A 27,522-nucleotide genomic window follows, 5' to 3' on the forward strand; every position below is an offset into this window, starting at 1 on the left:
AGATAATTAAACTGTTTCACTTCAGTTTAATTAGTACGTCATTATTGCAATCTCTCGTGCCAATAACAATAATAATTTAATTAGCAACTCACTAGTTTCAATATCTAGTGTTTAGAGTAGTCTTAATTTTATTATTATGGTTTGGATATATGAATTTTGTAATTAAAATAATGTACCTCCTTGCATATTTATGAAAAATCGAAAGCTTATAAGACAATAATGAGAAAGTATGTGTAATAGCATGAGCTTAGGATAACATGAGCATAATGCATGGTTGGTACATTATGAAGTGATAAAGGCTGAATGTAAATCTCATTTTCTCAAAAGCAAACGCACCTTTATGGTAGAATAAGTTACCACATATTTTATTTTCATACCTAAGTTTTAGCTAGCCTTACGTAGATAAATTTACGAACTAATAATGCATCTGCATGCATATGTGCATGCATGATAGCTTACTTTTACAATACCACCGACCTAACTAATTACTATGATTGATCCAATAATAAATGGATGATTTCATGTTGCAACATTTCTTATAAGAACAACGCCTCATGAAGTGGTACCTTAGTAACCACCACCTCCATATCCTCCACCATGGCCTCCACCAGCACCGCCTCCATAGCCTCCTCCAGCTCCACCTCCATAGCCACCCCCGTGACCCCCTCCAATGCCACCACCGGCACCTCCACCAGAACCTCCTCCAATACCGCCTCCGTAGCCACCACCGATACCACCTCCATGGCCTCCGCCAACACCGCCGCCATGGCCGCCTCCATAACCACCACCGACACCTCCTCCATGACCACCTCCTACACCTCCACCAACTCCTCCTCCTTGGCTTCCTCCGTAGCCACCTCCAACACCTCCACCCTTTCCTCCTCCTCCTCCGTATCCGCCACCAACACCACCTTCATGACCGCCTCCTACTCCACCTCCAACTCCTCCTCCATAACCACCACCAACTCCACCTCCATGACCACCTCCAATGCCTCCACCTTTACCTCCTCCTGATCCATATCCACCACCAACACCGCCTTCGTGGCCACCTCCTACTCCACCTCCAACACCTCCTCCTTTGCCTCCTCCATAGCCACCACCAACTCCACCTCCATGACCACCTCCGACACCACCTCCAATGCCTCCACCTTTACCTCCTCCTGAACCGTATCCACCACCGGCGCCACCTCCTACACCACCTTCATGGCCGCCTCCTACTCCACCTCCAACACCTCCTCCTTTGCCTCCTCCATAACCACCACCAACTCCACCTCCATGACCACCTCCGATGCCTCCACCCTTGCCTCCTCATGATCCATACCCACCTCCTGCGCCACCTCCCGTACCACCTTCATGGTCGCCTCCAACACCTCCTCCATAACCACCACCAACTCCACCACCAACTCCAACCCCTCCACCTTTGCCCCCTCCATAACCACCACCCACTCCACCTCCAAAGCCACCACCAACACCGCCTCCTACACCTCCTCCATAACCACCGGCAACACCACCTCCATGGCCTCCTCCATAACCACCTCCATGGGCGCCTCCAAAGCCACCGCCAGCTCCATGACCTCCTCCAACGCCACCTCCATATCCACCACCAATGCCGCCACCTTTACCACCTCCATATCCACCACCAATGCCGCCTCCTTTACCACCCCCATAACCCAAACCATTTTCCTCTCCTACAAAATCCTCCTTACCCACATTATTTGTCTCCTCCAATTGTCTTCCCTCCGCTAACCCTACAAACACCACTACAAGTGATAACACTAAAACCGACAATCCTAAAACTCTCAAAAACTTCCCCATAGTTTTAACACTCTTACTCAATAATTTGTTTTTGCTAATAAATGATTATTGCAATGTAAGCTGTGAAGTTGCATGGCCTATTTATAGGAAAATAAGGCTAAGAAAAACGACACAATTTCCCCACTTAGTTGTAGTATAGTACGAATAGTAAAGACTATAGCAGAAGATAGTGTTAGTACACTATGCTAATTGCATACGTGGTATTGTGTGCGGCAAACATGCAATGTTGTTTTTTCAAAGTTGCTTGACCTTGGGTTATCAAAACATTAAATGACGGTGCTTATTTTAATTGAATTTTGATTAAGAAATTTAACCAACCACCAACTTTCTACCCACTAATACATACATGCATATGAGTATTAGAGTGAAGCAATCTGCCATCAACTACTACTATGTTACGTACGATCATTCATAATGCATGATTTTTTTAAAAAAAAATGTTAACATCTTAATAGATTTTATGATCAAATTCGTTTTTACGAAAACAAATGGACATGAATAAATGAGTTGTTTTCCAATTCCATGTGATTCTTTTATTATATCTTTGAAAAAAATTGGAAAATTTTGATCTTGATTTTGATATCACTTGTCATCTTCTGTCGGTCTTGATAGTTGATATATAGCGATTGTGATGAGGAAAATATAGTGGTAATTCTTGTTTTTGATACTTTGTTGTCAACAGATTAGAAGTTCAATTAATATTTGTGGTACTAGGATTTTTTTTTTTTTCAAAAAAGAAATAATTGAAGTTACTCATATGGCTATTTATGTATCGGTATCAACGTAACGAATTTTTTTACCAAGAAATAATTGAATCATGATGGAATAACTTGTTGCTCTCAAAAAAAAAAAAAAAAAATGATGGAATACCTTGTTTGATAACTTTGAACCACCAACAAAATCCTTTAAATGTTTAAGTCATGAAGATAATAATGATGCTTTAAAGATAATACAGAATTATAGACAATAATGTTCATTAATAAGAATTGTGTCCCATAGTTTCTTTTATTAGTTGCCCACATTCGATGAAAGACTAGAGTAACTATTAGATTTGAGAAAATCCAAGATGAGCTACTACCAAGAAAGAGAAGTACTTGGACCATGTGTCTAAATATAGCTTGTCAAAAATATTTACATCCTAAAATCAATTGTCATAAAACTAATCGTAAATTAATACATAGACATTAATGTTACAACTTACAGAGTTCTTATTTTAGTTGCAAATAAACTTGGATACCACGTGTTAATTTTTATCATCAAACTTTATTTGTTTTTTTTTTTTTTTTCTGGTCTTATTCTATCTAATTTTATTTGATTTTAATTTAATCTTATTCCAATTTTTTGCTAGTCGATTGTGCTTAATCTTACTTTGTTTGAGATTAGGTAATTAATTTTCTTCCTTTTTCTTTACTTAATGTGGGATAACTAACATGTTTACAGTATAGATTTATAGCTAACGCGTTATAATACGTAGTATAATTTGATTTTATCTTACAAAGAAATTGGCTTATTTTAATTTAAGATAAATATTTTTATGTTATCATTAAAATAATGTAATAGTCATTTTTCAAATTAAAAGACCCCTATAAAATCATCCGAAAATAAAAAGGTACAACTTGCTACAATATATTTTACATTAACCGACATTAAAGACAACTAAATAATTAAAAGGAAAAGGGAAGACGCGTAAAGAATAAAGATTAACTTCATAATTAAGAGTGACAGATTTTGCGGTAGAGAAATCTAAACTTTCAACTGCCTCCACTCTCAAATTTTCAAACTTAGATTATTTTAATTGCAACCTAACCTTTTCCCATATATTTCATAAATATAACTACGTAATATTTGGTACGATATACGAACAAACTTCATATTGGCATGCCACGTAAATTATTTTTAGAAGTAATTCAAATTTTGTCAATTTTGTCGATTTCTAATTAATTTAAATTGTCCCTATTAGATATTAATCATACTCTTAATTAGTAGCTTGGTCCCTAATATTACTCCATTATTTCTTGTATTTGTGTAAATTAACAATGCCATTAATTATCGAGGTAAAGTCTTTGCTAATTAAGGGGGCAGTAAATTAATTATTTACTACATACTTGCATGTACAAGTAGAAAATTTACTCAATATCCTTTAATTAATTGATTTGATTGACCTAAAGCTCACCTTCTTTAATTGGTTAGTTAATTGTTCAACTTGGTCAGAAATGAAACTTAATAGTGATTGAGCATGTGCAATTAGGCAAATTGACATTGTTAAACTTAAATAGCTTCCTAATCAAAGTGATATTATCATTGTTATATGATTTCTATTTGTAGTTACTTGATTATTTGGATGTTGATGTCACCCTATTAAGTGTATGGAAAAAGATATATGCAGCCCTAAGGGCTGCATATAAGAAGCTAAAAGTGAAAAGAATTGACAATAAATATACAATTATTACACCGATTTACTCGTGAATTGTTGATAAATTCCCAATTTAGTACTTAAAAAGGAAAGATATTAAATGCTTATATGCAGCCCTAAGGGCTGCATATAGCATTACCCTAAGTGTATTGATGGTGTTAAATACAATGTTTATGTTACATTTATGGCTTTGTGTTTCACCAATACAAAACATTGTGATATACAATATTATTTTTTTTTTACAAGAAAATATAAGGCCTAATTTCTTATTATTTGCATGGAATAATATGCTCTAGAAAACTCAGCAAGTTAGTACAGATAGTAGAGAGTATAGAGTTAATTCTAGGATTAATCGTCATAGAAGTTGTGCTTAGTAACCTTGAGATATAGCGTAAAAGTGGCTTAGATTTGTGCCTGCTTTAAAGATTTACCAAAACTGCTTGAAATTGAGATGAAGAAATGAAGAACAAGGTAAAATATCTACATTACTCAGTAATACTCCAGCATTGCTGTACATATAAATGAAACAGTGTACTGTTACATTTATTTTTCCTGTTTCATTCAATTACATATTACCTTTTATGAATCACGCGTACATAAAAGAGCCCCAGATGAAATCTAATTACTGACCAGTGTTTGAAGTTCCAAAGACTACCATACCATGCTACTGGTGAAGTTAGGAGTTGAAAATTTTCGGAATGATCGAAAACCATATCACCAGGCAACTGTCTATGCAGCCAAAGGTTTGCATGTTATGGGCGACATTGTAGCACAAAATTGGCCCATATATGTAGCGGGAAGGGCAAGATAATGAGAGTGAAAGCATTAGCCGATACCTAGATAAATCACATTAATTACAGGGTATAAACACAGTAGATATTTTTTTGGAAGGAGATGTGACGAGCCTGGAAACTGCGGAAAGGTCTACCGCAGTCTGCAAACCAGTGAAAGTCCGGAATCTTGAGGGAAGTCCACCCCAATTCCCTGTGAACTGTCAGTCACAAAGCCAAGCTCTTACCAGAGTTACCACTGGATCAAGGAGTAAATAGGTGAGCACAAAACGTAGATTGGCAGAAGTAGATGCACGGCATACAGATTCAGAAGCTACTACAGAGGGAGGGGCTGCAAATTAGGCCTTTGATCCAATCTTCGGTTTTCAGGTTGAGTTCTAACATCCTGAAGTAGTAACACCTGAAGGGTGGCAGACTTCTTTAACCAGGTAGTGAGAGCCGCTCCCTGTGATATGAATCTCCCAAGGTTGGTCTCTGCCAAATGGAAAGGAGCACCTATGCCACTGAGCAGCCCTTCAACGGCTCGCTTCAGTGCTCCATCACCAACAACTTTGCTGTGTTTTCCCCAACCAGTCAGAATACTGGTAAGCAATTGAAAATACAAAAGGGAGCTCGTTAGTATGATGGTGAATATTGAACTAGGGATATATAATCAGTTATTTAGTGAAGGTTTGAGGCTGAAGTTCACAATAGTTAATTGATAATAATATACTTGATATACAATTCCTAAACACTATTAATTTTTTTTATCATTTAAACTATATACTGTCACTGTGTTTCAATTTTCTCTGACATAGTAACAGTTCTGTTGATTTACACAAAGCCACCAATAATCAAAGCATTTCAAACATTCAATTTTTATCACGAATACTGCATTGGTTTAATTTTTACAAAAATCCATCAATTCCATCGACAAGACATCTGCAAACTGCTCATAATAAAGTTACCTAATCTCTTATTATTAAGAGTTATACTTATGAGTCTTCTATCTTTATTTTTTAATTTTTTGGACAATACTTGTATTAATTATTAAACAAAAGGGTGATGAGATGGAAATACTTGCTAGAGGCTTGTGTATGATACAAAAATAATAAATATGGAGAAAGCTTAAAGAAGATTGGGAAAAAAAAAAATATAGAAAATCACTTCTACTTACCTCAACAGCTTTGGCAGCTCATGTCCTTCTAAAACAACAGAGCGAATGTTTAGCAACCAAGCATGTACCATGGCCCGAGCAGCGCCAGAGGACATCAAGTGTAAATCCAAGCAAGATGTGGACCACACATTTTCCCACACATTCCTATTCTTTCCTTCAAGCACAACTAGCTGAGCTCCTCGTTTCTGAGGATACAATGAAGGTTAACAAAAGAAAATATCAGATGTTTATTCAATAAATCACTATCAGACAAGAAATTTTGTATTAGTTGTGGAATTACTGATAATAATTATCATGCAAGACTGATAATTATTGGGAGATTATGCATGTTGATATGAAAATCTTTCATGACTCATACCTTGTGTTAAACACCACAAATAATAGAAACTGAATAAATGGTAACCTCTCACGCTGCATAACATGGGACTCACCATTTCAGTTTAAAGTATCACTGCCAAGATTGGATACGTACAGATTGATTGGATAACAATGGTAAAGAAGACGAGGGAAGGGACAAGTGAGCTTGTGTTTATTCTCTAAATTCCCCCAACTTGGAAGGGTTTCATTCTTTAAAAGGGAGAGGGGAAAGGGAAAAGGACCATTCCTTCCTCCCCACCCCCCCCCCCCCCCCCTCTTCTCCCAATCTGCATTTCTTTGACAGAAAATGAATCCATCATTCTCACTTCCATCCATTTGTCTTCAAATCCTCTTATCGAACTCATATTTAAACAGAAGTACAACTACAATACATAAACATGAAGACACCGATTTCGGCTCAAAACATGGAGACTTCGGAAAAAAAACTCTTGAACAACAGATAGACACCTCGACAAGTATTCATATTACATAATTGTTGACGACCAGCATCAAGATTTTCTGGTTGTGGTAATATTAATATCAATGTTGAGAAGGCTCTACAGTCACGCCCATCATTCAATACCACAAAAGGGTAGCATAAGTTACCCAAAAATAAATAAATAAATAAATAAATAAAAGAAAAAGAAAAAAGTCAGAGGCAGAAGGGAGGGTGGGGGACCAACACCAGAGATCTAAATGTGTAGAGAAAATAGAAGACATTGACTCCTTAGCATTCCCCTTTATCTGTAAATGCCAATATATACCTACAACCTACCTTTCCACAAGAATTAAGGGTGGTCAAAACCAAAGAAGTTGCTACCATGAAAACTACAAAGGCAAACAAGAACGCTGTTCTAAATCCCGTAAGTAATTTGTTTGCACAAACAAATGTAATCCTCCCTCTTTCCTAGCAATTTAAATGAATTTAAGAACATGCATAGTGAGTTGAGTTGAACTTACTTGACCAAAGTGCCATAACACATCAGTTAGAGCATTATAGAAGGCAGATGCAGTTGAAATATCCAACTGCTTAACTTCATCAAACAAGGAGAGTGCTTGAATCCAGATTGTATCCCTGGAACCTATCAGTAGTCCATGTGCAACACCATAGACTCGATCATCAAACAGGCGGAGTTCTTCCAATAACATAGAGGCATCTTCCAGTGAGTTACAACGGCTGCAGGTTCCATTCATCAACTTGGTTAACCTTATGACCATAAATTAAAGGTCTATGACCAGTAAGGCAAGATGTAGCACAAACTTATATAAAATCCAAGCTACAAATGCCAAGAGTATCCTTCACTGTGTATAGGAAACAGCTTCATCTAGACCAAAACCACAAAACTCTCTTCATCAGAGATATAAATCCTCATTTTTATTGAGGGTGTCAAAGGAAACTCTTTAGACAAAGAAGTTTATACTGCAGGAATCAAGACAAAAATGATACTTGCTGACAGCCTAAATAGAAGAGAATATAACTACTATCTGGTATCTAAACCTCTATAAAAACATTAGTATCAATGTATCATGGTAACCTTTTAAGTGAACATGAAGTTGAAAGTATACACTTTGTTCAGAGGGTTTGTGAGGAATAGACCAATACGATAGCAAATCGAGCAACAAAATATCGGAAGAGAATAAAATGCTCTTTTCAAGAAGTGGTGCAATAATTAACCTGGCCCCTTTCCCAAATCCCAAGCAATGTAGAGATATAACAAAATGTTACCTTGTCAGTTCAATTGTTAAAATGCAACTTACCCTATAGTCATATTCACCTCAAAGTTTCATTCATGTACTAAAATAATAGACAAATTACAGTGAAATAGAGGATGTACCTGCAAGCATTTAGAATAGCTGAAAAGGTCACCACATTCGGCTTTATCTCAAGCTCATGCATCTTCTGGAAGAGTCCTAAGATGCACAGGAGCTCTTGGCTGCTCTCATTAAATTCTTTGGAATTACGAGACTTATCAACTGCTAGCTGCCCAAAGATCTTCATGACTCTATTATGCTCACTGCCTTCAAGATTGCGTGCAGCAGAATTACATGTCAATATCATTGATGTATTACCCCCTGACTTCTCATCCACTGGAACAATAGCATCAACCAAGTAATCCACTGCGGCAGATCGACCAAAGGCATCAATTATAGTGTTGTATGTGACTACATTTGGTCGGATTCCTTCCTTTGTCATCTCATCGAGCAAAAGCACAGCTGATTTCACAAACCCATTTTTGCACAAAGTATCAATAAGGCCACTGTAAAGAACAACATCAGCCTTCAAACCGGCTTGTTTAAACTCTTTAAAAACCTCCAATGCCTCCCTATATAAACCCCCTTTAGAATATACATCAATCAGAGTAGAGTACGTCAGAACATTGGGTAAAACACGTACTTTTTTCATCTGGTCAAACACTTGTCTAACTTCATCATACTTGCCTTGTTTACCAAATCCACCCAACAATGCATTATAAGTTACCACATCCTTTCTAATGCCACAGCTCTCCATCTCCTTGCAAACATTGAGAGCATCCTTGAACCTACCTAGCTTTAAAAAGATAGACAACAAGGCATTGTAACAAACTCTATCTAAAGCAATTCCCGCACACTTCATCTCCTCGAACATACCTAGTGCATCCTCTAGCCTACCGGCTTTAGCAAACCCGTCAATCACAGTACTATAAGTAACTACATTAGGAATGATATTCTTGGCCGTCATTTCGGACATAATATCAAAAGCCAAATCCATCTTCCCTACCTTACAAATCACATCCAACAAGGTATTATAAGTAAACACATCTTGATCAATCCCTCTAATTCCCATCTCACTAACCAACCTCATAGCCTCTTTCCACAAACCCCCTTTGCAAACAGCAAGCATTGAATTGAATGTAATTCGATCAGGGTCAACCCCATTACTCAACATATCATCATAAATATCATTGACAACCTCAAATTTAACCCCAGCTTTCGCACAAGAATCAATAACAGCATTATAAGACACCAAATTAGGCCTCAACCCTTGAGTTTTCATCATCTCAAAAACCCCAATTGCCTCCTTACACAACCCACTTCTTCCATAAGCACTAATTAAAGCAGAATAAGTATAAACAGTATTACCATAACCCCCATTAACAGCATTATCAAACACAAACCTAGCTGAATCAACATTCCCTAATCTACCCATTACACTAATCATAGTACTAGCCAATTTACCTCTTTCACTTACCTTCCTCTCTCTTTGAACAGAAAATTCATAGCAAGCAACAGCTTTGGAACTTTCGCCTCGATTTCCGAGCTCTCGAAGAAGAAAGCAGTAATCCTCAGAGCCAGAAAGCCGCCCTTCAAACCCCATCAAAATAACCTGAAATTGAACCTCATCAATGGCGGCGGCTGATTGAGCAAGAACATCCTCAGCAACAGGGGAATGTCGGGTAGAAAGATTCGATCTTTGGCGATTAAAATGGAGCTTGGACACAAAACGGGTGGATTTCTTGCCGGAAAAATCAGGGGAAAGGTGGGTTTTTTTGGGGGTGGGAAGAGGAGAGAGAAAGGTGGGAGCTTTAGAGAGAGAATTGGAAGGAAGAGGAGAAGCAGAGACTTTGTGGGAAGTGAAACGACGAGGAAGATGAGGAGGGTGTTGTTGATTATGTTGAAGGGTTTTGTGGGAAGAATTGGTTGAAATTTGGTGGGGTTTTGAAGGTGCAGTAATGGAGCAATGAGGTGGTGTGGAAGACGCCATTTTTAGGAGAGAGAAAGTTGAAGAAGAAGAAGAAGAAGAAGAAGATAAGAAAGCCAGAAAGAGAGAGAAAATATGGAGAGGAGAGAGAAAATGAGGTGATGTGAGGTGAGAAAGAGAGTCAACAGAGTAGGAAGCTGACTCGCTGAGTTGAGCTCAAAACTCACTAACTCACTTCTTCGGCTATCCTTTGGATTTGTTAGGTTAGTTCAGACATTCATGGTCAAAGTGAAACCCAATGTTTTTGTTTTTTTTTTATTTTATTTATACTCCGTATTTTTATTATTTTATTTTTTTGTGTATTTGAGTGGAAGTATTGCAATTTTGCTGCCTCGGTTAACATTTTTTTGTTTTTTTTTTTTTAAATTTTTTTTTGGTGTATACTGTATATAAACACTCCATTTAGGTCATTAGGTATTTAGGTGTCTTTCACCTATAAAAAATTGACGTATTTGACTTCTTTTTATTATTCGTACTACGTATATAAAATTTATTGTTAGATAGATATTATTTTGACTTTTTGAGACATTGAGTAATTTTTTGGTCTATTAAAGGTCAAAATGATCCCTAGATTTTTAACTAGTATTTCTTGTCATGAAATAACAATTAGCCAAACAACCCGTAAAGGCATAAATGTCAAGACTTTTTGGCATGCAAAATGAGAAATTAGACCTTTTGTCAATTTTAACCCTAAATTGGACGTTAAAAGTCAAAATGACTTCCAAAAACTTTAATGAGTGTAATTTTCAACCCGAAAATAACAAGCATGTAAATCATGACATTTATTAGCATACAAAACAATACATTTCTAGATTTTGTTTATGCTAATTTTGATCTAAAATAAAAAAAAAAATTAAGGGCTCAATAGGGCCTAAAACTTAAATACGAGTAATTTTTTTCCCCTTACAAATTGAGAAATTATCAAAAAAGCTATATTTTTTTAATTTATTTTATTAACATCATGCCGCATATTGAGCAACATCATGTGTGATCTTATTGAATTTGTCTCACTGTACATTTATACATTATATTAATCTCAAGTTTTTATGATGTTTACGTGTATAGAAATAGAAATATACTTCGTCAATTGATGTACTACGTATACAATTATACAAAGTGCCCCAATACGAGAAGTTATATTTAATGTATTTTTTGTGTGGTCGGCTGACAGACACCAAGACACTTATTGGGTAACCCCAATCGAGTAACCTTTAACCGACCGACTAACCCTTGACTAAGTAGCTCTAAATCAATACGCGACCAAGTAACCTTCGACTAAGTAACTCCAAATTAATACGAAAATCGAATAACCCTTCCAAACCGACCGACTAACTCTAAATCAATACGCGACCGAATAACCTTCGACTAAGTAACTCCAAATCAATACGCAAATGGAATAACCACATTCTTGATTCTTATTCCTTCCACTCTTCATTGCAGTATCAATTCAACTAGACTCTCCCTTCCTCTGTCAATGGCTTCGGACGCCACCAAACAACGCCGCCAACCACCATCGGCGGCGCCACCGCGAACCCTAGACGTCCGTAAGTACGCCGATTCACGCGCCACTGAGTTGGAATCGCTCCACTCAATCGTCTCCAATCGCCTCAACAACGACTTCCGTTCTCAGCGTAACAAGCGCCGCCGTACCACTGGATTCGACTCCAAGCGCCGCCGGAAACCCCGGAATTCCGGCAATGCGGTCAAAGATTTTGAAAAGGAGGAGAATGAGAAGAAGTTGCCGCGAAGAGTTCGTAGGAGGATTGAGTTGACGAAGAAGAATCCAGAAGTAGGGTTTAGTGCTTCGGGAGATGGGACTAAGAGGTTGAGAACTCATGTTTGGCATGCTAAGCGGTTTACGATGGACAAGTTTTGGGGATTTTATCTTCCTGTTGGATTGCATGGAAGGTGTTCGACGAAATGCCCTCTGTTTTTCTCCTTTTGTGTTTGTTAATTGTTGTTGATTTTGTTGTTGTTTGAATCATAGTGAACTTATGAATTATACAGGCTTATTGATGGAAAAATCAGGTCAAGCCATCTAAAAAGCTGATTTTTTTAGAACTTACTAGCTCTGTGTTAATGAACTTTTTCTTGAACTAAATTGTTGCTAAGCATTACTTAGTTCTTTTGAGTGTGGTCCACGGGCTTGTGGTGTGGGTTTTGTTCTGTTTCTATTGGTTGCAAAGGTTTTTGGTTGTGGTTTGATAGCAAAGTCAGCTTGAAGCAAATATTTGGTAGTAGTCAGCTAGACTGCATTGCCTGATTTGTGAATTTGTAATGGGATAGGTGGTTTAGTACTTAATTGACCTCTAACTGGGGTAGAAATGAATTAGTTCATGGGTTTTTAATCCAATTGCCTCAAAAGGTTAGAACTTGATTGTGGTTGTGCATTGAGTTATATCTAATACTTCATAGTTTGAAATGGATCGTAATGTGTTTGTGAGGTAGGAAGTCAAGTTCTTGCAGCATGTAAAGTAACCAACTTGATCTGTCTTTTGGTTTTTGAGTAACTTAATGGAAGAAGTGGAGGGATTTTTTGAATTTAATGGACTCAGAAATATGAGTTACTTTGTATGATATTATCAAGTTTACTAGTTAAAGCTTCAAATTGTCAAAATTTGCATGATTTGGTTAGCTAGGATATTTGGTGGCATGCTTTGCTGCGTTGATATTGTGCACATTTATTATAGGTACTTTGGTTCTTTAAAATACCATGTGTTTGCTGTATAGAAGTACTTCGTAGAAGTTTGTGCTAATAAGAAATCTATTTGAGAAATTGTATTAGTATCTTGGAGCTCTAAATTGATTATTATGTGATGCAGTGGAAAGGGATCAAGAGCTCTTTTAAAGTGGTACAAACAAGGGGCTGTTGTGCATGATGCAAGCTACTACAGTGCTGTTCAGTTGGAGGGTTCAGAGGCAGGCATTTCTCATTTCCTTTTGACCTGAAATAATTAACGTCTATGTATTTATGTCATTTGAATGAGTAATGAACAAAATGAAGTTCTTAGTATAGTGTTCAGCTATTGACTATGATTCCTAATGGGAAATTGAAAGGAATAGCTAAGTAGAGATGAATATTTCTTACTCTTAGATAGTGCTCCTTGTTTTTTTTGGGTGTCCAAATGAGCTGCTAGGGCATTACAAATTACACATGGGGTTAGGGTGATTTGTACTTGTGACTTATCATACCTAAGCCCTCAATCTTTGCCACTAGGCCAAGGCCTCATTGGTAACTAGTGCTCTTTGTAGTAGTAGCAGAATAATGCTCATATTTATCACTCTATCAGACTATCACATCTTTTTGAACCACATAGCTCTATATGAACTAAATCTTAAGTGAATCATTGCCCGCTGAGTGATACAACTGCCAACCTTTTCAGCTTAGGCTTTATATTCACAAATCTACCTAATAATAGTACAATAATTTTCCAGGAAGCATTGTCATCGATTCTAAGCATGTTACTGGTTCCCTCCATGATTGATCATTCTGAAGACATTTGCCAACGCTTTCTTTCTGGGGATATATATGGATGTGCGATGGTTGGTATGCTTTAATTACTTAAGGTTAGCATAGAATATTGTGATATTGGTTTTGATTGGCCTGTCACCTCTGCAGCTTCACCATGCCAGGCAGGATGGTTTTGATGCCATTTGCCCTGTGACCTTTATGTGGCGGCCATTGCATCAGCATAGCAATGTTGCCAAAAAGGATAAGGAAGCTGATGAGAATATGGAGACTGAATCAAGTTTTCAATTACGTCAGCTTTGGATATGGATGCATCCCTCAGCTTTTCGTGAAGGACTTGATTGTCTAAAACTCGCTTGTCAAAAGATGGTAACTCCCTGGCGACACTTTTTAATTTTCAGTCAGAAATATCCTTTCTGTTTAATCTTGATTTTGCTCATCCTTCAGTAAATATTCTGTTACTTTTTTTTTTTTTGAAAAATAATTCTGTTACTTATAAAAGATCCTGATGTGTGATTATGAGGAGTTATGTCTGATTTTCCTCCCAGAAAATTTTGGGATGAATGATTGGACATTTAGACGTCCAAGTATCAGATTTATCGACTTAGGAATATTTCTCAAGTTTCCATTCATGTGGTTTTCTGATATAAATTGCTTACTTTACTCAGACTTGTAAGATATCTTAAGCTGTTTATAGACGAATGAAACAGGCAATATGATTGGTTGTGTGCCCCTTGATGGACAACTTGCAAAATTAGAAGTCATGGGATCTCGAGCATTCCGACTTCTACAAAAAATATTGCATCCTATTTCTCTGTAAGTCATTTGCTGTTGGTGTTTCAGTTTTGACCTGATTTTGCTAGTACTGATGAATATATATGGCCCTTGTTACTGGCAGTTCGGTGGAGGATTCTTTTGAGTTAAACACTGGTTTAGCAACAGCTTATACAAATGGATGTGAAATTCAGCCTAGGAACTACCTTGAAAATGAAGATTGTTTTTCTTCTGGTGCAGCAGTATTACTTACTGTTATCGATCCACGTTCCTCATGTCACAAAAAGTCTTTGGCCGCTCCAGCTGCAAATTTAGCCAATGAACAATTTGGCTCAATGGAAGATAAAAGTGAAGAAAACTATGTAGGAAACCTGCCAATGAAGGAAGATGTATTTTCTACCCTGCAGTCAAAATATGACAGCAATGCCTCTTTATCTAACTGCAAGGACTTGTGGGATGCCAGTAATGGGATTCATCCACCTGTGGAAGAGCATAAACTCTGTTTGGAGAAGCATCAAAAGTCTTTGGATTTCTTTCGCCTGAAGGATACATCTTCAACAAAATTTGCTTCTGCTGACGGTCACTTCTCAAGATTTTGTCCAATTCTGTTACTGAGAAATGCCAACGAGGCAGACCACTTTACTGGGTATCTCCTCTTGCCTGGATGTTTGTTTTTGTAACCGATGTTTTGATAGTACTTCACAGTGTACAATCCCCATACTTGAGTTTATCTTATCTTCAGACTTGTAGAGTGGGTGGGTGGGTTGGGGCCTGGGGGGGGGATTGGGGGTGAAGAGAAGGAGAGATCAGTCTATTATAGTGGAGGGCATTGGTTGGGGTGCAGAAGAGGGGAAGATCTGATGATTAGGGACTGATAAGTCTATTTTGGTGGGGGGCATTGCAGATTGTACTACATGATAAGCCCAGAAATATTCTTATTACCTCAATAGGCTTGTCACCTCATCTAACAACCTAGTCTAGGTTGAAATAGAGGATAATGTTCTGTTTTAAAATGTGGTTTCTGTGTGGTTTGTCGTTATGGTTTGTTTGATTGCTACTTTGACTCACAACAGGCAATTGTGCTTGGTATCTGATCACTTACATAGCTACCACTTCTAGTACAAGTTGGCTTTCTATTTTCAGCTCTATAACTGTTGGATTTTCTTAGGCTTGACAAAACTATTTTGCCTTTGTTGGTATACCTAACAATGTCCCACTTTCACTCTTCTTTCAGATGGTCTATTATACTCCCTATTAGTTGGGTTAAGGCTTTCTGGATTCCGCTGGTTTCTGGTGGTGCTCATGCCATTGGTTTAAGAGAGAAGCATTGGATTGCTTGTGATGTATGTGCATCTCGATCCACTTTACCTCTCGATGGGAAGTTCCATCGTTTGTTTTATGACTCTAGCCTTATATCTTGCAGGTTGGCTTGCCTTGTTTTCCGTCAGATTTCCCTGATTGCAATGCATATTCTCGTTCAACGGAAATAAAGGCCTCAGCAGTTGACAAAACTTTGGAAAAGTGTCCACCTGCTACAAGACCTTTTGAAATTCCTATACAACTTCCTTGGAACAGCAAATGGTTTTCTTCAAGCAGAGGAGCTGGAGAGGGTAACGGAATGGATTGTTCTAGCAATGTAACCCGTTCAGCAGATCCAGTTGGCAAGCTTAGTGATAATTTGCTTGTTAGTGATGGTGGTTATTCTAAAGTATTAGTAGCTAGGACTTCCAGAATGCTGATTTCTATCATGAAAGAATTATCTAGTGATAATTTGCTGTTGTTCCCCAAGGGGCAAGATAGACCGACTTTATCACATTTAATGATGAAAGAAGCCAAGATCAGTGCCTCAAACCTGGCCACCTTGACGTGTGACAGGAGATTGTGTTTTCTCCGAGTTGTCTTACATGCTTTCAAGGAAGGTGTTTTTGATGAGGGAGCAGTTGTTTGTGCTCCTTGTTTATCAGATATAACATTGTTAAAATCCAGGTAATTAATCATTGTTCTCGGCCTTGAATTTTGCTTATAATCTCCTTGTATTCTTCTGTTTCAGTTTATTGTTTTGAAAATATGTTTAAGTGGTCCATCAAGGTTCTTGCAACAAATTCACGCTTAAATGATGCTTTATATATAGTGGATGTTAATTGGTCAAGATGGATTGGCTCTTCTTTTAGTTTTGTGTCCTTTGTTATTCATGGTGTGAATATGAATCTTACAGACCAGAAGGTAACGAGGGCCTCCAAGTGCCTCATGCTTTTGTTGGCTCATACTTCAAAAAATTACCTTCCGGCAAGTGGGATTTCCAGATGCCCATGGACCCTGCTGCTAGGGAAGCTTATAGGCCACCAATAGGCTTTGTTACCTCCGGATTTGTTCGAGGAAGGTACATACTTCTTCTCTTTGCTACTTAATGTTATGGCTTAGTTTTTCATTTGTTTAGCAATCACAGATTTGTTGTGTGCTGTAGTCTCTAGAGTAAGCTGAGTAGGAGCTGTCTAATTCACCCTATTTCATACAGTATATGAAACTTATTCTATGTTTGTTGTGGAAAGATTGTTGATTAGATGACTTTGCTTGATATCTACAATGTTTTTAGCTTTTTACATATATGAACATGCAGCAAGAAACCAGGAGCTGTGGCTTTCTGTGAAGCTGTGTTACTTGCTCATCTTAGATATGAACAGTGGAGTTGGGTGCCTGCAAAAAAGAGGAGGAAGGAGATATTTGTCTTGGTCAGAAATTTGAGATCTACAGCATATAGACTTGCTCTTGCTACCATTGTATTGGAAAGACAAGAAGAAGACGTGGAATCCCTATGATTTTTGCCTTCATGCTTTAATTCTGGTGCAACTTTCAACTGAGCAACGAGTTCCAGGCTCTCAGCTTTAGAATTTAAGCTGTGCTACTGGATTTCAATTGTGAATGGAAATATTTTTTCTTCTCATTTTAACAAATTTCTTTCAAGTGAGATGGTCGAGATATACACATAGACTAGAGGGAAGTGAGATCGAGCCAATTACGTAATTAGAAAGTATTAATTTTTTGGAACAAAGCCAATGTAACATTTTTTTTTTTAAAGCAATGTAATGTAATCAAGCATGTTATGATCTTTTATTTAAAGTCTTCATTTTATTTTTGAACAATACGGTGTTTAATATTTTGAAACATAAAAACGGGACAAATTACTAGTCATCAACATACAAGATATAGTTAAAGACACTTCAATTGGGAACTTCAATGGGCAATCTTTACCAAGGATGAGCATTTTTACCTAAGTAATTATTAATCAACCGTGCGTTCTCTTTAACCTTGAATCAATATGAACTTGATAGATTAATCAGAAGAAATGAATTCCAACGTCTAATGTACTTATGAAAGGTGAAGAAATATAAGCTTAGTAAAGTTAAAAAACATTATTGAAAGTTGAAGAAAACGAATCCTTAATCCCAACATTTAATGTACGGAGTACATGTGGTGTTATACAAGGTCAAACTCTTCTTGTAGCCCTAATCTAATTATAAGAAACTCTGAAATTTCAATTGGTCAATTGATCATTGATGTAAAACGAAACTTTCCTTGGAATAAATGTACTAGTATAATCATACTCTATCATACTCTTTTAGCTTTTGAAATTTCGAATATTGAAAAATACACCCAAACCAACCAAACCCTCCAAAGTTCTCCAATTTCAGAACAAACAAATACATCCAAAATCAATTTATATTCATTCGCCAACTAATATCTTCTGTAGAGAAAGAAACTTCTCAACACAACTATTCTTCTTCTTCTCTTTTTTTTTGAGAGAGAAAGAAACATCAAACTTCTTGGCAGATTCATCACATCTGTTATTCAGATTCCAATACCCCACAAAAATTCCTCTGATTTTCGATTTGGGTATGTCTTCAAATCTCTGATTTCTTCCCTAATTATGGTAAATTATCTAATTTTGATGATTTATTGACTAATTTGGTCTAATTATTTTCTGGGTTTGAAGAATTTTTAAGGTAGATAAATAAATATGGCAAGAATAAAGCCCCAAGCTTTGTTACAGCAAAGCAAGAAGAAGAAGGCGCCAAGTAGGATCAGTCTCACCACTATAATTTTGTTCAGCTTGATTGTTTTCATGGTTGTCTTCTTCATCTTCTCTGCGTATAGGCATTTTTCTCACAGGTATCTTTCAATTTTTATGTTTTTTCTAAATATTTTTTTTTTTTTTTTTTTTTTTTTTTGTAATTTGGAGAATTTATACCTTTTTCAGTTAATTTTAGGTTCTGGAATTTTGAGGGAAAATAGAAAGAAACTTGATTTGGGTTGTATAATTTGGATCATTGGTTGAATATTGGTGCAAATTTTTGTTTTTGCTCAATAAAAATGTATATGAGAATGGTGATTTGGGTTTGCAAAGGGAGAAAAAGTAGATTTAAGTTTGGAGAATTTGAGCTCAATTTGTCTTTTTCTGTGGATTTTAGTTGAAAATCTCAATTTAGTGTTGCTTTGATTGGGGGGGAGCAATTGTGTTTGTTGTTGGGGCAGTTTTCACTCTGATCTTGGCTCAATCGAAAGAAATTTCAGCTTGAATATGCAATTCCCAATTTAGTTTCTGATTTGGAGTTTAAGTTTGGGAAGCTTCAGAAATAGTTTGCTTCTGTTTAATGGGTTTCAGTTTGATTAACATCAATCTAGAGCTGATCAACTTGGGGGAGTGCAAGTGTGTATTATATTGGTGCATTTTTTTTTTTTCAATCTAATTAATTTCATGAGATCTTTTTAGTAATTTACTGCATCAATGTGCTGTAATTTACAGAATTCATGATAATTTTGGGGATAGTGCATATTTTGAGAGATGTTTCTTGCTATAATAGGTTATTGACAGGATTTTCTTTTCTTTTCTTTTGTTGATAATCTCTGCTAGGTCAGTGAACCCAGATGAACCGGTACGTTATACTAGTCGTAAGGTAAAAATGTTAGTATTAATTCAGTATATTTATGCTATGTACACCACTAGTGTTGATCAATGTTTATTTTTTTTGTTCAATTGGTAACTAGTTGCCAGCTCTTGCAGACTAAGCAAGCCATCAGGTCATTTATGCAATTATGCCTCATTTCTTTTAACCTATATTTTTCCCCTATGTAATAGGTTGGTGAATTGAAGAATATTGATGTTCCAAAATATGCGGTATGTGTTGCTTTTATTTCTCTTCTTACTTGTCTCAAAGTATTTTGGTTATGATACTCCTTTGTTATATTCTTCCCCTTGTCCAGTATAATTAGTCATATTTTTCCAACCCTCATAACTAAGTATTCACCATGAATTATTAAAACTCCCATTGCAGTAGCTGTCTTCTTCTCATCCTTTCTCCACCATGACTTTAAAATGATTCTTTTGGGCCTATCTCAGAGAACACTTAATATTATCTACTTCTATCTTGGGAAATTTGACAAGAGTTTCAGGACAACCTGAAATGGAATATGTGACTATTATTGCTGGATATAGGGAGAATCTTGTGGTTATTTGCAAGTTTCTTCCTCTATATTCCTCAGCTTGGTCTTGCTTTAGCCTCATGAAACCTTGGTTTCTTTTTACTGAGCTATTTATCTTTGTCTTATGCTAGATTATTCAAACATCAAAAGGCGCCATTGCTGTGGAACTGTTTAAGGATGGATCTCCTGAAATTGTTGATGAGTTTATCGAGTTATGGTGAGTACAAGATCAGAACTTTCAGTTAGTTAGTAATTACTCTAGAGTCTGGAGTAAAATTAAGTGATTTGTTTTGTTGGCCTTCTCTGTTTATTTGACTGCTTTGATGCCTCGATCCTGTAGAGGTTAAATACATGAGACTTATAGTCTGCAATATCAAGAAGTTGATCTCAAAGTCTGCCCCTATGATGCCTAGACCACTGACTTAATTTTTTTTGTTCTGATGCTTTTTGTGAGTAATGGGACTGTGGCCTTACAATCTTTTTCTCTCTCGCCACACACACACACACACTGTCACATGAAAGCATGCACTCATACACATTCACTTTCTTGTCTTTTCTTTTTCCTGTTTGGGGAAAGTGGTAGCGGGTAGAATTTTTTACTACTAGGCGTGATTTGTGTTAATTACGGTCATATCTGATGAATTTTATTTTGCAGTCAGAAAGGACATTTCAAAGGGATGCAATTTCACCGTGTGATAAAGCATTATGTGATACAGGCAGGGGATATCCACAGTATTGGACCTGCTGAACAATGGACCCTCAAGGGGAAACACTACAGCCAGCTTGATAGAAGGTATACTCGCATTAAATCCATCACTGTGTGTTTGTGGGTTTTTCGTTATTGTTGTTTTTGCACAGCTATATACAAAATGTCATTTCTATGCAGTGTTAAGCATGAGGCTTTTATGCTTGGAACCTCCAAGTCAAAGCATGATAGCAAAGGATTTGAGCTCTATATAACAACAGCACCTATTCCCGATCTAAATGAAAAAATTACTGTATTTGGAAGAGTTACTAAGGGAGAGGAGGTTGTCCAGGTAAATATTCTCTTCCAACTGATGTGTTCATCTACTTATAAGGAGACACAAATTTTCTTCTTCCCCTTTTGGTAAATGTTGTTACTTATACCTCTTGGTAATTACTTTTGACTATGTTCAGGAAATTGAGGAGGTGGACACTGATGATCATTATGTACCTAAATCCGCCATTGGCATTATGGATGTGACCCTTGAACAGAAGTTATAAACAATTTTTTTTTTCTTCCTGTTTTAAGTTCAACAGCTGTGCTCTACTGCTCTCCATTGCAGAAATTCCTTCTCCGGGGTTTTTTTAGCAGAGTCTACAGATGCAAATACTTGTGAACTTCTCAAACTTTTTCGCTGTTTGGTTGTGTTGGGGGACTTAGAAGAAATCTAGTCTGTTGTATGTTGTTCCTTTCCAACTCTGCTGAAAAAAAGTTGAACAGAAGGGATGATATATGATGATATAGTACGAGATTTTTTTTTCTTCGGATTAGCAGTGAGATTATAGTAGCCAGTAGGATTTTGCTGTGTAGGTATCTTTGAAAAATCAGAACTTTCCGCTCTAGCTCAATGGTTCTTGATCTGTTTTGTTTTTTTGTTGTTTTTGTTTTTGTGTTTTTTTTTTTTTTTTTTTTTCCTTTTTTGTCAGTTCAATGTTAGATACTGCTTCTTGAATATACTATGGCTATGGCTTGAATGAAAAATTAGCTTGTCAGATCTCCAACAAACTATGGGCTCTTGCTTTATTTGGCTCTACTACATCTTTGTATTCCATCTGATCGACGTTTTTAGGTTACAGCTGCATAAAACCCCAACGTGCAGGGACATCATGATTGCATACGAGTGTTTGTGCTATGATGCTCCCTCAAGTGAGGTCTGTGCAAGTGCTGACACTTGAGGTACACCGTACACAGTACAGCTGCTGCGCAGGCCCTAATGAGATGCACACTAGCGTACGTGTCCAAAAAACTACTGAAATTTATTGACTCAAAGCCATTCCTATACTAAAATTGAATCTATCCGACTAGAAATTGGTCTAATCAATTTGCTGATGGCTCTCCAAACCAATCGTGATCGAGAATTCGAGATAAATTGTGCATCGGACGAGCTTAATAATCTAACTACTAACAGTTAACATCATAATTTATTAATGAAACTTTTTGATTTTTAATACTAAGCGAAGTATTAACAATATCAACAGAATATTCAAAAGTAAAAGTAGATTGCATTGCATTGGTAAAAATACTCCGTTATACATTGTTCTTACTAAATGTAAGCAACTCAATTCAATCGGTAAAACATAAGAATTAAAAATAATCTTAAACAAACAAACAACTTGTATTTCTTGGCAAATATTCATCAATCACATGCTACTTAAATTTTGTAAAACAAAAAACAAACGATCATGTTTGTTCCCTAACACCTCCCTACTACACACCATGATGAAACTTCTTGAGAGTTGACATGAGCTCCCATACACGATCAATCTCCTCCTCGGCTTCGGCTTCGGCCTCAGCCTCGTTGTCCTCCTCCACCGGACAACCTCCTCTTGCATCAGAGATTCTAAGATTAACATCCAACTCAAGAGACCTACCACAAGAAACTTTGTACGAAATTCGAGCAAACTCGAAAATAGTATCAATAGCATACCAATAACAATTAGGATCAACACCCATCAACTCCAACCACTCATGCACCTTCTCCAATGGTTTCTTCCCTCCATACACCGGAAACATGACATCACAATCTTCCTCGAAAACCGAAAAAGTCTCCGATCTCTACTATCTTGACAATATATATTCACAACAATTTTTTGGCACTCTTCAACATTGTCCGAATACGAAACTCTCATAGGACACTTCATTAGCACGGGTTGCTCCTTCCTATGGCATTCGTCGAAAGGGCCCGAAAAATCAGAATACTCTAGAAAGACAGACATATTGAGTGACCAACCCATAGGTACTTGAAAAGAAGAACATCTAAGGATGTAATCGATGGCGTTTGGATAAAATTCAGGAAGCAGTTCCATTTGTTTAAGCTAACTTTCTATGATATCTTCGGGATTTTTAGTATTGTTGAATGTGTGAGCATTAGTCTTGAACGTTTGTACCGTGACACGGGGGTATTCCGGCTCGTCTGTCTTTGACGTGGATGATCATGGTTATGGTTTCTTCGTCGTATGGATCGTTGTTTTTGATTAGGTTATGGCTTCCTAGACTGAACTCCATACACACGGGCTCGTATTTCACCATCATTTTTGTAGAAACGAATTCGACGAGATTGAGGTTGAGGTTAAGGTCGAGGTTGAAGGTTTGAGGTTGAAGGTTGAATTGAGAATACAAATTAAAATGGTGAAGGAGATATACGTACATGTATATAGAACGAAAGGGGTATGTGAAGTGCTTGATGAACAAGGAGCTTTATTTATTTATCTTATAACACTTTTGGTTAAATTAAGAAACAATGTGTTAATTAATAACATATTTTATTACTTCATTACTTGGTAGAAAAGTATATTATTATCATTAGGAAACAAGTAGATTTTGAAGGGAGTTAAAAAAGGAAACGATGTAAAATATCAACCAACACATAACAAATAGATAAAAGCACTAGGTGTAAAATTACTTGGGGATTGTTTAGACAAACTTTTAATAAAAGCGGGTTTTCACTAACTTACTGAAAATCACAGCAAACAAGTGCAAATTGGGCTGCTCAATTTGGGCTCATACGTGTAAATTTAAAGAACCAAAAAATTTCTTATTTTCTCTTTCTTCTTCTCTTTCCTGTTTCTCTTTCTCTGGTTTTTTTTTCTCTCTCCTCTCGTTCTCTTCTTCTCTTGCTTTTGGCGTTGCTACTTGAATTTCTCTCTTTTCGATCTTTAATTTTTTCACTTTGAAGTTGATTGTTGCTAATTTCAGGTTTGTTTTCTCAATTTTATTTCATTTTATTCAATTTTGAAGTGTTTCGATTTTTAGGGTTTCGTTGTTTTGGATTTTTGTAGTTTTTGCAATGGTGAAGAAGAAGGTTTCTGGTGATGATAATGTTGCTGTAGGTTAGTGTTTGTTCTCATTTTCGCAATTTTTTTTTTGTTTTTTGTACAATTTGTGCTATGTTTGTTTAGTTGTGCGTTTTAATCAGTTGCTTTTGCTTAGATTAGGTTTATTTTGAGAATTGCTTGCTAGGTGTTTGTAAAAATGTCTAAATGAAAAATTGCATGTTCATAGTAGTACAATCAAATTGATGAAAGCATTTTGTGTATGAATTTTAGGTATTTTTCTACTATTTTCGTTTACAGTTTAATATATATAAATTAAATGCTGCATTTGATTTTAGTGTGGCAAACATGGTGGATATGTTTATCTTTTTGTGTTGCTTGGTACAATCTTGTCAAATTTTGTCAAAATTTCTATTGTGATGTTTTTTTTTAAAATTAATTGGTAGGATCTATCAAAGGTTTTCGTTATAGTAGAGCTCAAAAAGCGGTAAATAAAATGGATGCAGGAAGAAAAAAGATGTTGAAAGGTGAAGGAAGTACATCCAAGGGAAATAAAAAGAAGAGGCAAGAAAAAGAGGATGACGAGTAAGATTTTATGTTTTAGAATATTGTATATTTGCTATACTTTTGTGAATGGAATTGTGACTTTTGTAAGAATATAGGTAACTTTGATTAATAGGACTGTTTTTTATGTGATTTTTGTGTCAATATATTAAGTGTTACTTTTGTGAGTATATCTTTCACTTTTGTATTTATCAATGTCACTTTTGTGAGTGCAAGTATCATTTTGTGAAAATTTTGATATAATCACTTTTTTGAATATTATATTCATGTAATGAGTGTCATGACTCTCATGAGTATCATTTTTTGTGATTATGATTGTCACTTTTGTGAGAATAAGTATAAAAATTTGTATAAATGTTCATAATTCATGTTTAATTTTATATGATAACTAAAATTTCAGTATATAAGTATGTTATAAGTGGTAAGCATCTTTTTTTTGTTTTTTCAGGCCTGATAGGAAAATTACATGTCGTTGTAGACCTTCTTCATTAGTTAAGGTTATAAGTGGGCTTTCTCCGACTCAAAAAAAAGATGTAGAAGAGGTTGGATTTGGTGGTTTGTTGTCTTTACATGTGGAGAGTATGGTTGGAGGTATACTTCCTTGGCTTGTTGAGAGTTTTAATGGATATACTTGTATGTTTTGTGTAGCTGATGGTAAGGAGTTTGTTGTGACTAAGCATGATGTGTGTGATGTTTTTGGTTTGCCTAAGGTAGAAGGTCGCGAGGTTCCTGAAATGAAGGGTAGTTACAAAGGTCAATCTCAAGATGATAGTGCATTAAAAAATAAATGGAGAGCTTCTTTTGATGTTGGTGTTAAGGAGTTGATACCTTTGGCTAGATTAGAAACTAGGATCAAGGAGTTGGTGGATGGAGGTGATGAATTTAAGAGGTTATTTGTTATGCATGCTCTTAGTAGTATGCTTGTTCCTACCGCTAATAGGACTGTTAATTTTAGGTTAGTTAATGATGTGGATGATGTTGATCAGATTAAAAATCTTGATTGGTGTTCATTTGTTTTGAGAAAGTTGATGAATTCTGTTGTTAGTTACAAAAATTCTGAGGCTAAAGATAGTATTAGTGGATGTTTGTTGTTGCTTAAGATTATGTATTTTCATCGTTTGAATTTCCAAGGTGTAGTAGAGAACTCCACTATTCCTCTTATCCAACACTGGACAGATAAAAAAGTGAGGAACAGGGTGTCCTTGGAGTTGAAGGCTGGTGGATTTGGTCAGGGGGTTTTGAATGAATTGACTTATCCAGTTTCTGCTAAGTGTGTTGATTTGAATGTTAACAACTTAAGTAAGGGTGAAGGTTGTTCGGTTCCTATTGATGATGATAGAAGATGTGTGACTTTCGATTTGCCTGAAGGAGTATTAACTGATTCTGAGATCAAAAGTGCTGCAACTGATGTATGTTTTTTTTTTCTTTAATAAAACATTTGTTCTTGGTCTCATATAATTGTTTGTTAATGTGTAGGATTTGCATGAGGCGTTTCTTTATATGAAAAGGAACATGGAGCTATTTTCATCTGTGAATTCCAATTGTTTTAGTGCTTTGCAACGGTTGGTGCATAGTCGTTTTGTTGAACATTCTGTTTCTTTGGATGCTGATTCTATTGAGTTGTCTCAAACACAACAGCTTTTGTCTAACCCGCATTATCATAAGCTTATTGATGGCTTAATTGATGAGTTTATAAAAATGAAGTCAGTGGATGAGTTACTTAAAGTTGATGCAAGTACTTCATCAAAGTCTACCCTACAAGATGGTGGAGATGGTGGAGGTGGTGGAGATGGTGGTGGAGATGGTGGTGACAGAGGTGGTTCGGTCAGAAGAACGAATAAAAGTTTGTGTTCTTTGGACTGTGGTGAAATTGGTGGTCAGAGTGTAGTGTTTGTTACGCCATTTATGAAAAGTAATTCTCGTGCTTTTAGTGAAAAATTACCTCGATTATATTTAGAAGCTCTTGATTATTGTCTGGTGGAACACTTATTTAAAAATAAGTAAGTTCTTTTTTAATTGTTATATTTTTTGAAACCTTTTTTTTTTCTTTTTCTTTTTGTTTTGATATTAATAATATTGTTTGACTTTGCAGTGAGAATCTTGTTACTTATGGATTGCATTTTCTTATTCCAAGAGAGGATATGGTGTCTTTGGTGCATCCTAATTTGGTTCGTTGGTCAGTAGTTGATTGCTACTGCATTTATCTAAATGAATCATGTTTTTATGATACTTGTGGTCCTAAAAGATTCTTTTTTGGTGCGAGGCAAAGTGTAAGCAACTTTCTGTTTTGAGTTATTTGTTTTCTTACTCTTTTCAATTATTTATTTTTTCCTTTTAGTTTGCTTTTTTGCAAGTATCAGAGGGGAACGAAGATAGTTCTGCTAGTTCTGCTGTCTCGGATTTGCATGAAATTTGGGATGAATGGGTTACATATGAAAATTCTTGTTGTGATGTTATTGGTGCAGACTTGGTATATATCTTAATTTTTAATATATATTAACTGTGTGATGGATGTGCTTTATGCTAACTTTTGTTCTATTTTTGTTCAGGTTTATTTTCCTATTCTTGTTGATGAACATTATGTGATGTTTGTGATTGATCATGGCAATGAATTGGTTCATTATGTTGATAATATCATTTGGAGTCATGACATGATTACATATTTTCAAAATTTGACTTTTTATCTGGTATGTTATTGTCTATTTTAAAGTATGTTTCTATATTAATCTTATTTTTTTGTTATTTTTAATATTCTGTTTTTTTTTTAGTGTTCTGAATTTGGTGATTTTCTTGCACGAAGAAATCATCCAAAGAGTGAAAAAGTCCCTTTTTACAATTTAAAATTGCTGATTTAGTGTGGCGGAAGAGTAAGGTTGATAATAATGACTGTGGTGTGTATATGATGTGTCATATGGAGCATTTTGTTGGTGATACATCATTTTCTGTAGA

The 27,522-nt window shown here is 36.1% G+C and overlaps 5 protein-coding genes across 7 annotated transcripts; 2 read left to right on the forward strand and 3 right to left on the reverse strand.

Annotated features, from left to right (window-relative positions):
• Positions 1-274: 274 nt before the first annotated feature.
• LOC110733015 (glycine-rich cell wall structural protein-like) lies at positions 275-1,864 on the reverse strand. Its single transcript, XM_021913020.1, has 2 exons — positions 1,122-1,864; positions 275-983 (listed from the first exon to the last, which is right to left on the reverse strand). Exon 1 carries the CDS (start codon positions 1,813-1,815, stop codon positions 1,309-1,311), a length of 507 nt encoding a protein of 168 aa, XP_021768712.1. The 5' UTR covers positions 1,816-1,864; the 3' UTR covers positions 275-983; positions 1,122-1,308.
• On the reverse strand, positions 568-1,277 carry LOC110732919 (glycine-rich cell wall structural protein-like). The gene is made up of 3 exons (XM_021912904.1): positions 1,267-1,277; positions 1,219-1,223; positions 568-1,160 (listed from the first exon to the last, which is right to left on the reverse strand). Exons 1-3 carry the CDS (start codon positions 1,275-1,277, stop codon positions 568-570), a joined length of 609 nt encoding a protein of 202 aa, XP_021768596.1.
• A 2,824-nt stretch (positions 1,865-4,688) lies between the features above and the next one.
• On the reverse strand, positions 4,689-10,534 carry LOC110733016 (pentatricopeptide repeat-containing protein At2g31400, chloroplastic-like). Its single transcript, XM_021913021.1, has 4 exons — positions 8,368-10,534; positions 7,493-7,709; positions 6,176-6,360; positions 4,689-5,600 (listed from the first exon to the last, which is right to left on the reverse strand). The coding sequence occupies exons 1-4, from the start codon at positions 10,272-10,274 to the stop codon at positions 5,336-5,338; spliced, it is 2,574 nt and encodes an 857-aa protein (XP_021768713.1). The 5' UTR covers positions 10,275-10,534; the 3' UTR covers positions 4,689-5,335.
• Positions 10,535-11,643: 1,109 nt separating this feature from the next.
• On the forward strand, positions 11,644-17,684 carry LOC110733017. The gene is made up of 10 exons (XM_021913023.1): positions 11,644-12,179; positions 13,094-13,190; positions 13,707-13,814; positions 13,891-14,109; positions 14,438-14,556; positions 14,639-15,160; positions 15,749-15,857; positions 15,938-16,500; positions 16,730-16,894; positions 17,132-17,684. The coding sequence occupies exons 1-10, from the start codon at positions 11,746-11,748 to the stop codon at positions 17,328-17,330; spliced, it is 2,535 nt and encodes an 844-aa protein (XP_021768715.1). The 5' UTR covers positions 11,644-11,745; the 3' UTR covers positions 17,331-17,684.
• Positions 17,685-18,129: 445 nt separating this feature from the next.
• LOC110733018 (peptidyl-prolyl cis-trans isomerase CYP21-4-like) lies at positions 18,130-21,742 on the forward strand. 3 transcript variants are annotated; one of them, XM_021913025.1, is made up of 8 exons: positions 18,130-18,405; positions 18,516-18,681; positions 19,424-19,466; positions 19,649-19,687; positions 20,124-20,209; positions 20,648-20,785; positions 20,879-21,029; positions 21,151-21,742. In XM_021913025.1, exons 2-8 carry the CDS (start codon positions 18,530-18,532, stop codon positions 21,235-21,237), a joined length of 696 nt encoding a protein of 231 aa, XP_021768717.1. In that variant the 5' UTR covers positions 18,130-18,405; positions 18,516-18,529; the 3' UTR covers positions 21,238-21,742. The 3 variants fall into 3 exon arrangements, with proteins under 3 accessions (XP_021768717.1, XP_021768718.1, XP_021768716.1); XM_021913026.1 differs by having other exon boundaries at positions 18,131-18,405; positions 18,506-18,681; positions 19,424-19,445; XM_021913024.1 differs by having other exon boundaries at positions 18,132-18,405; positions 18,506-18,681.
• The last annotated feature ends 5,780 nt before the right edge of the window (positions 21,743-27,522 follow it).

This window comes from Chenopodium quinoa, unplaced genomic scaffold (assembly GCF_001683475.1).
Source record: "Chenopodium quinoa cultivar QQ74 unplaced genomic scaffold, ASM168347v1, whole genome shotgun sequence".
NCBI classification, from domain to species: Eukaryota; Viridiplantae; Streptophyta; class Magnoliopsida; order Caryophyllales; family Amaranthaceae; genus Chenopodium; species Chenopodium quinoa.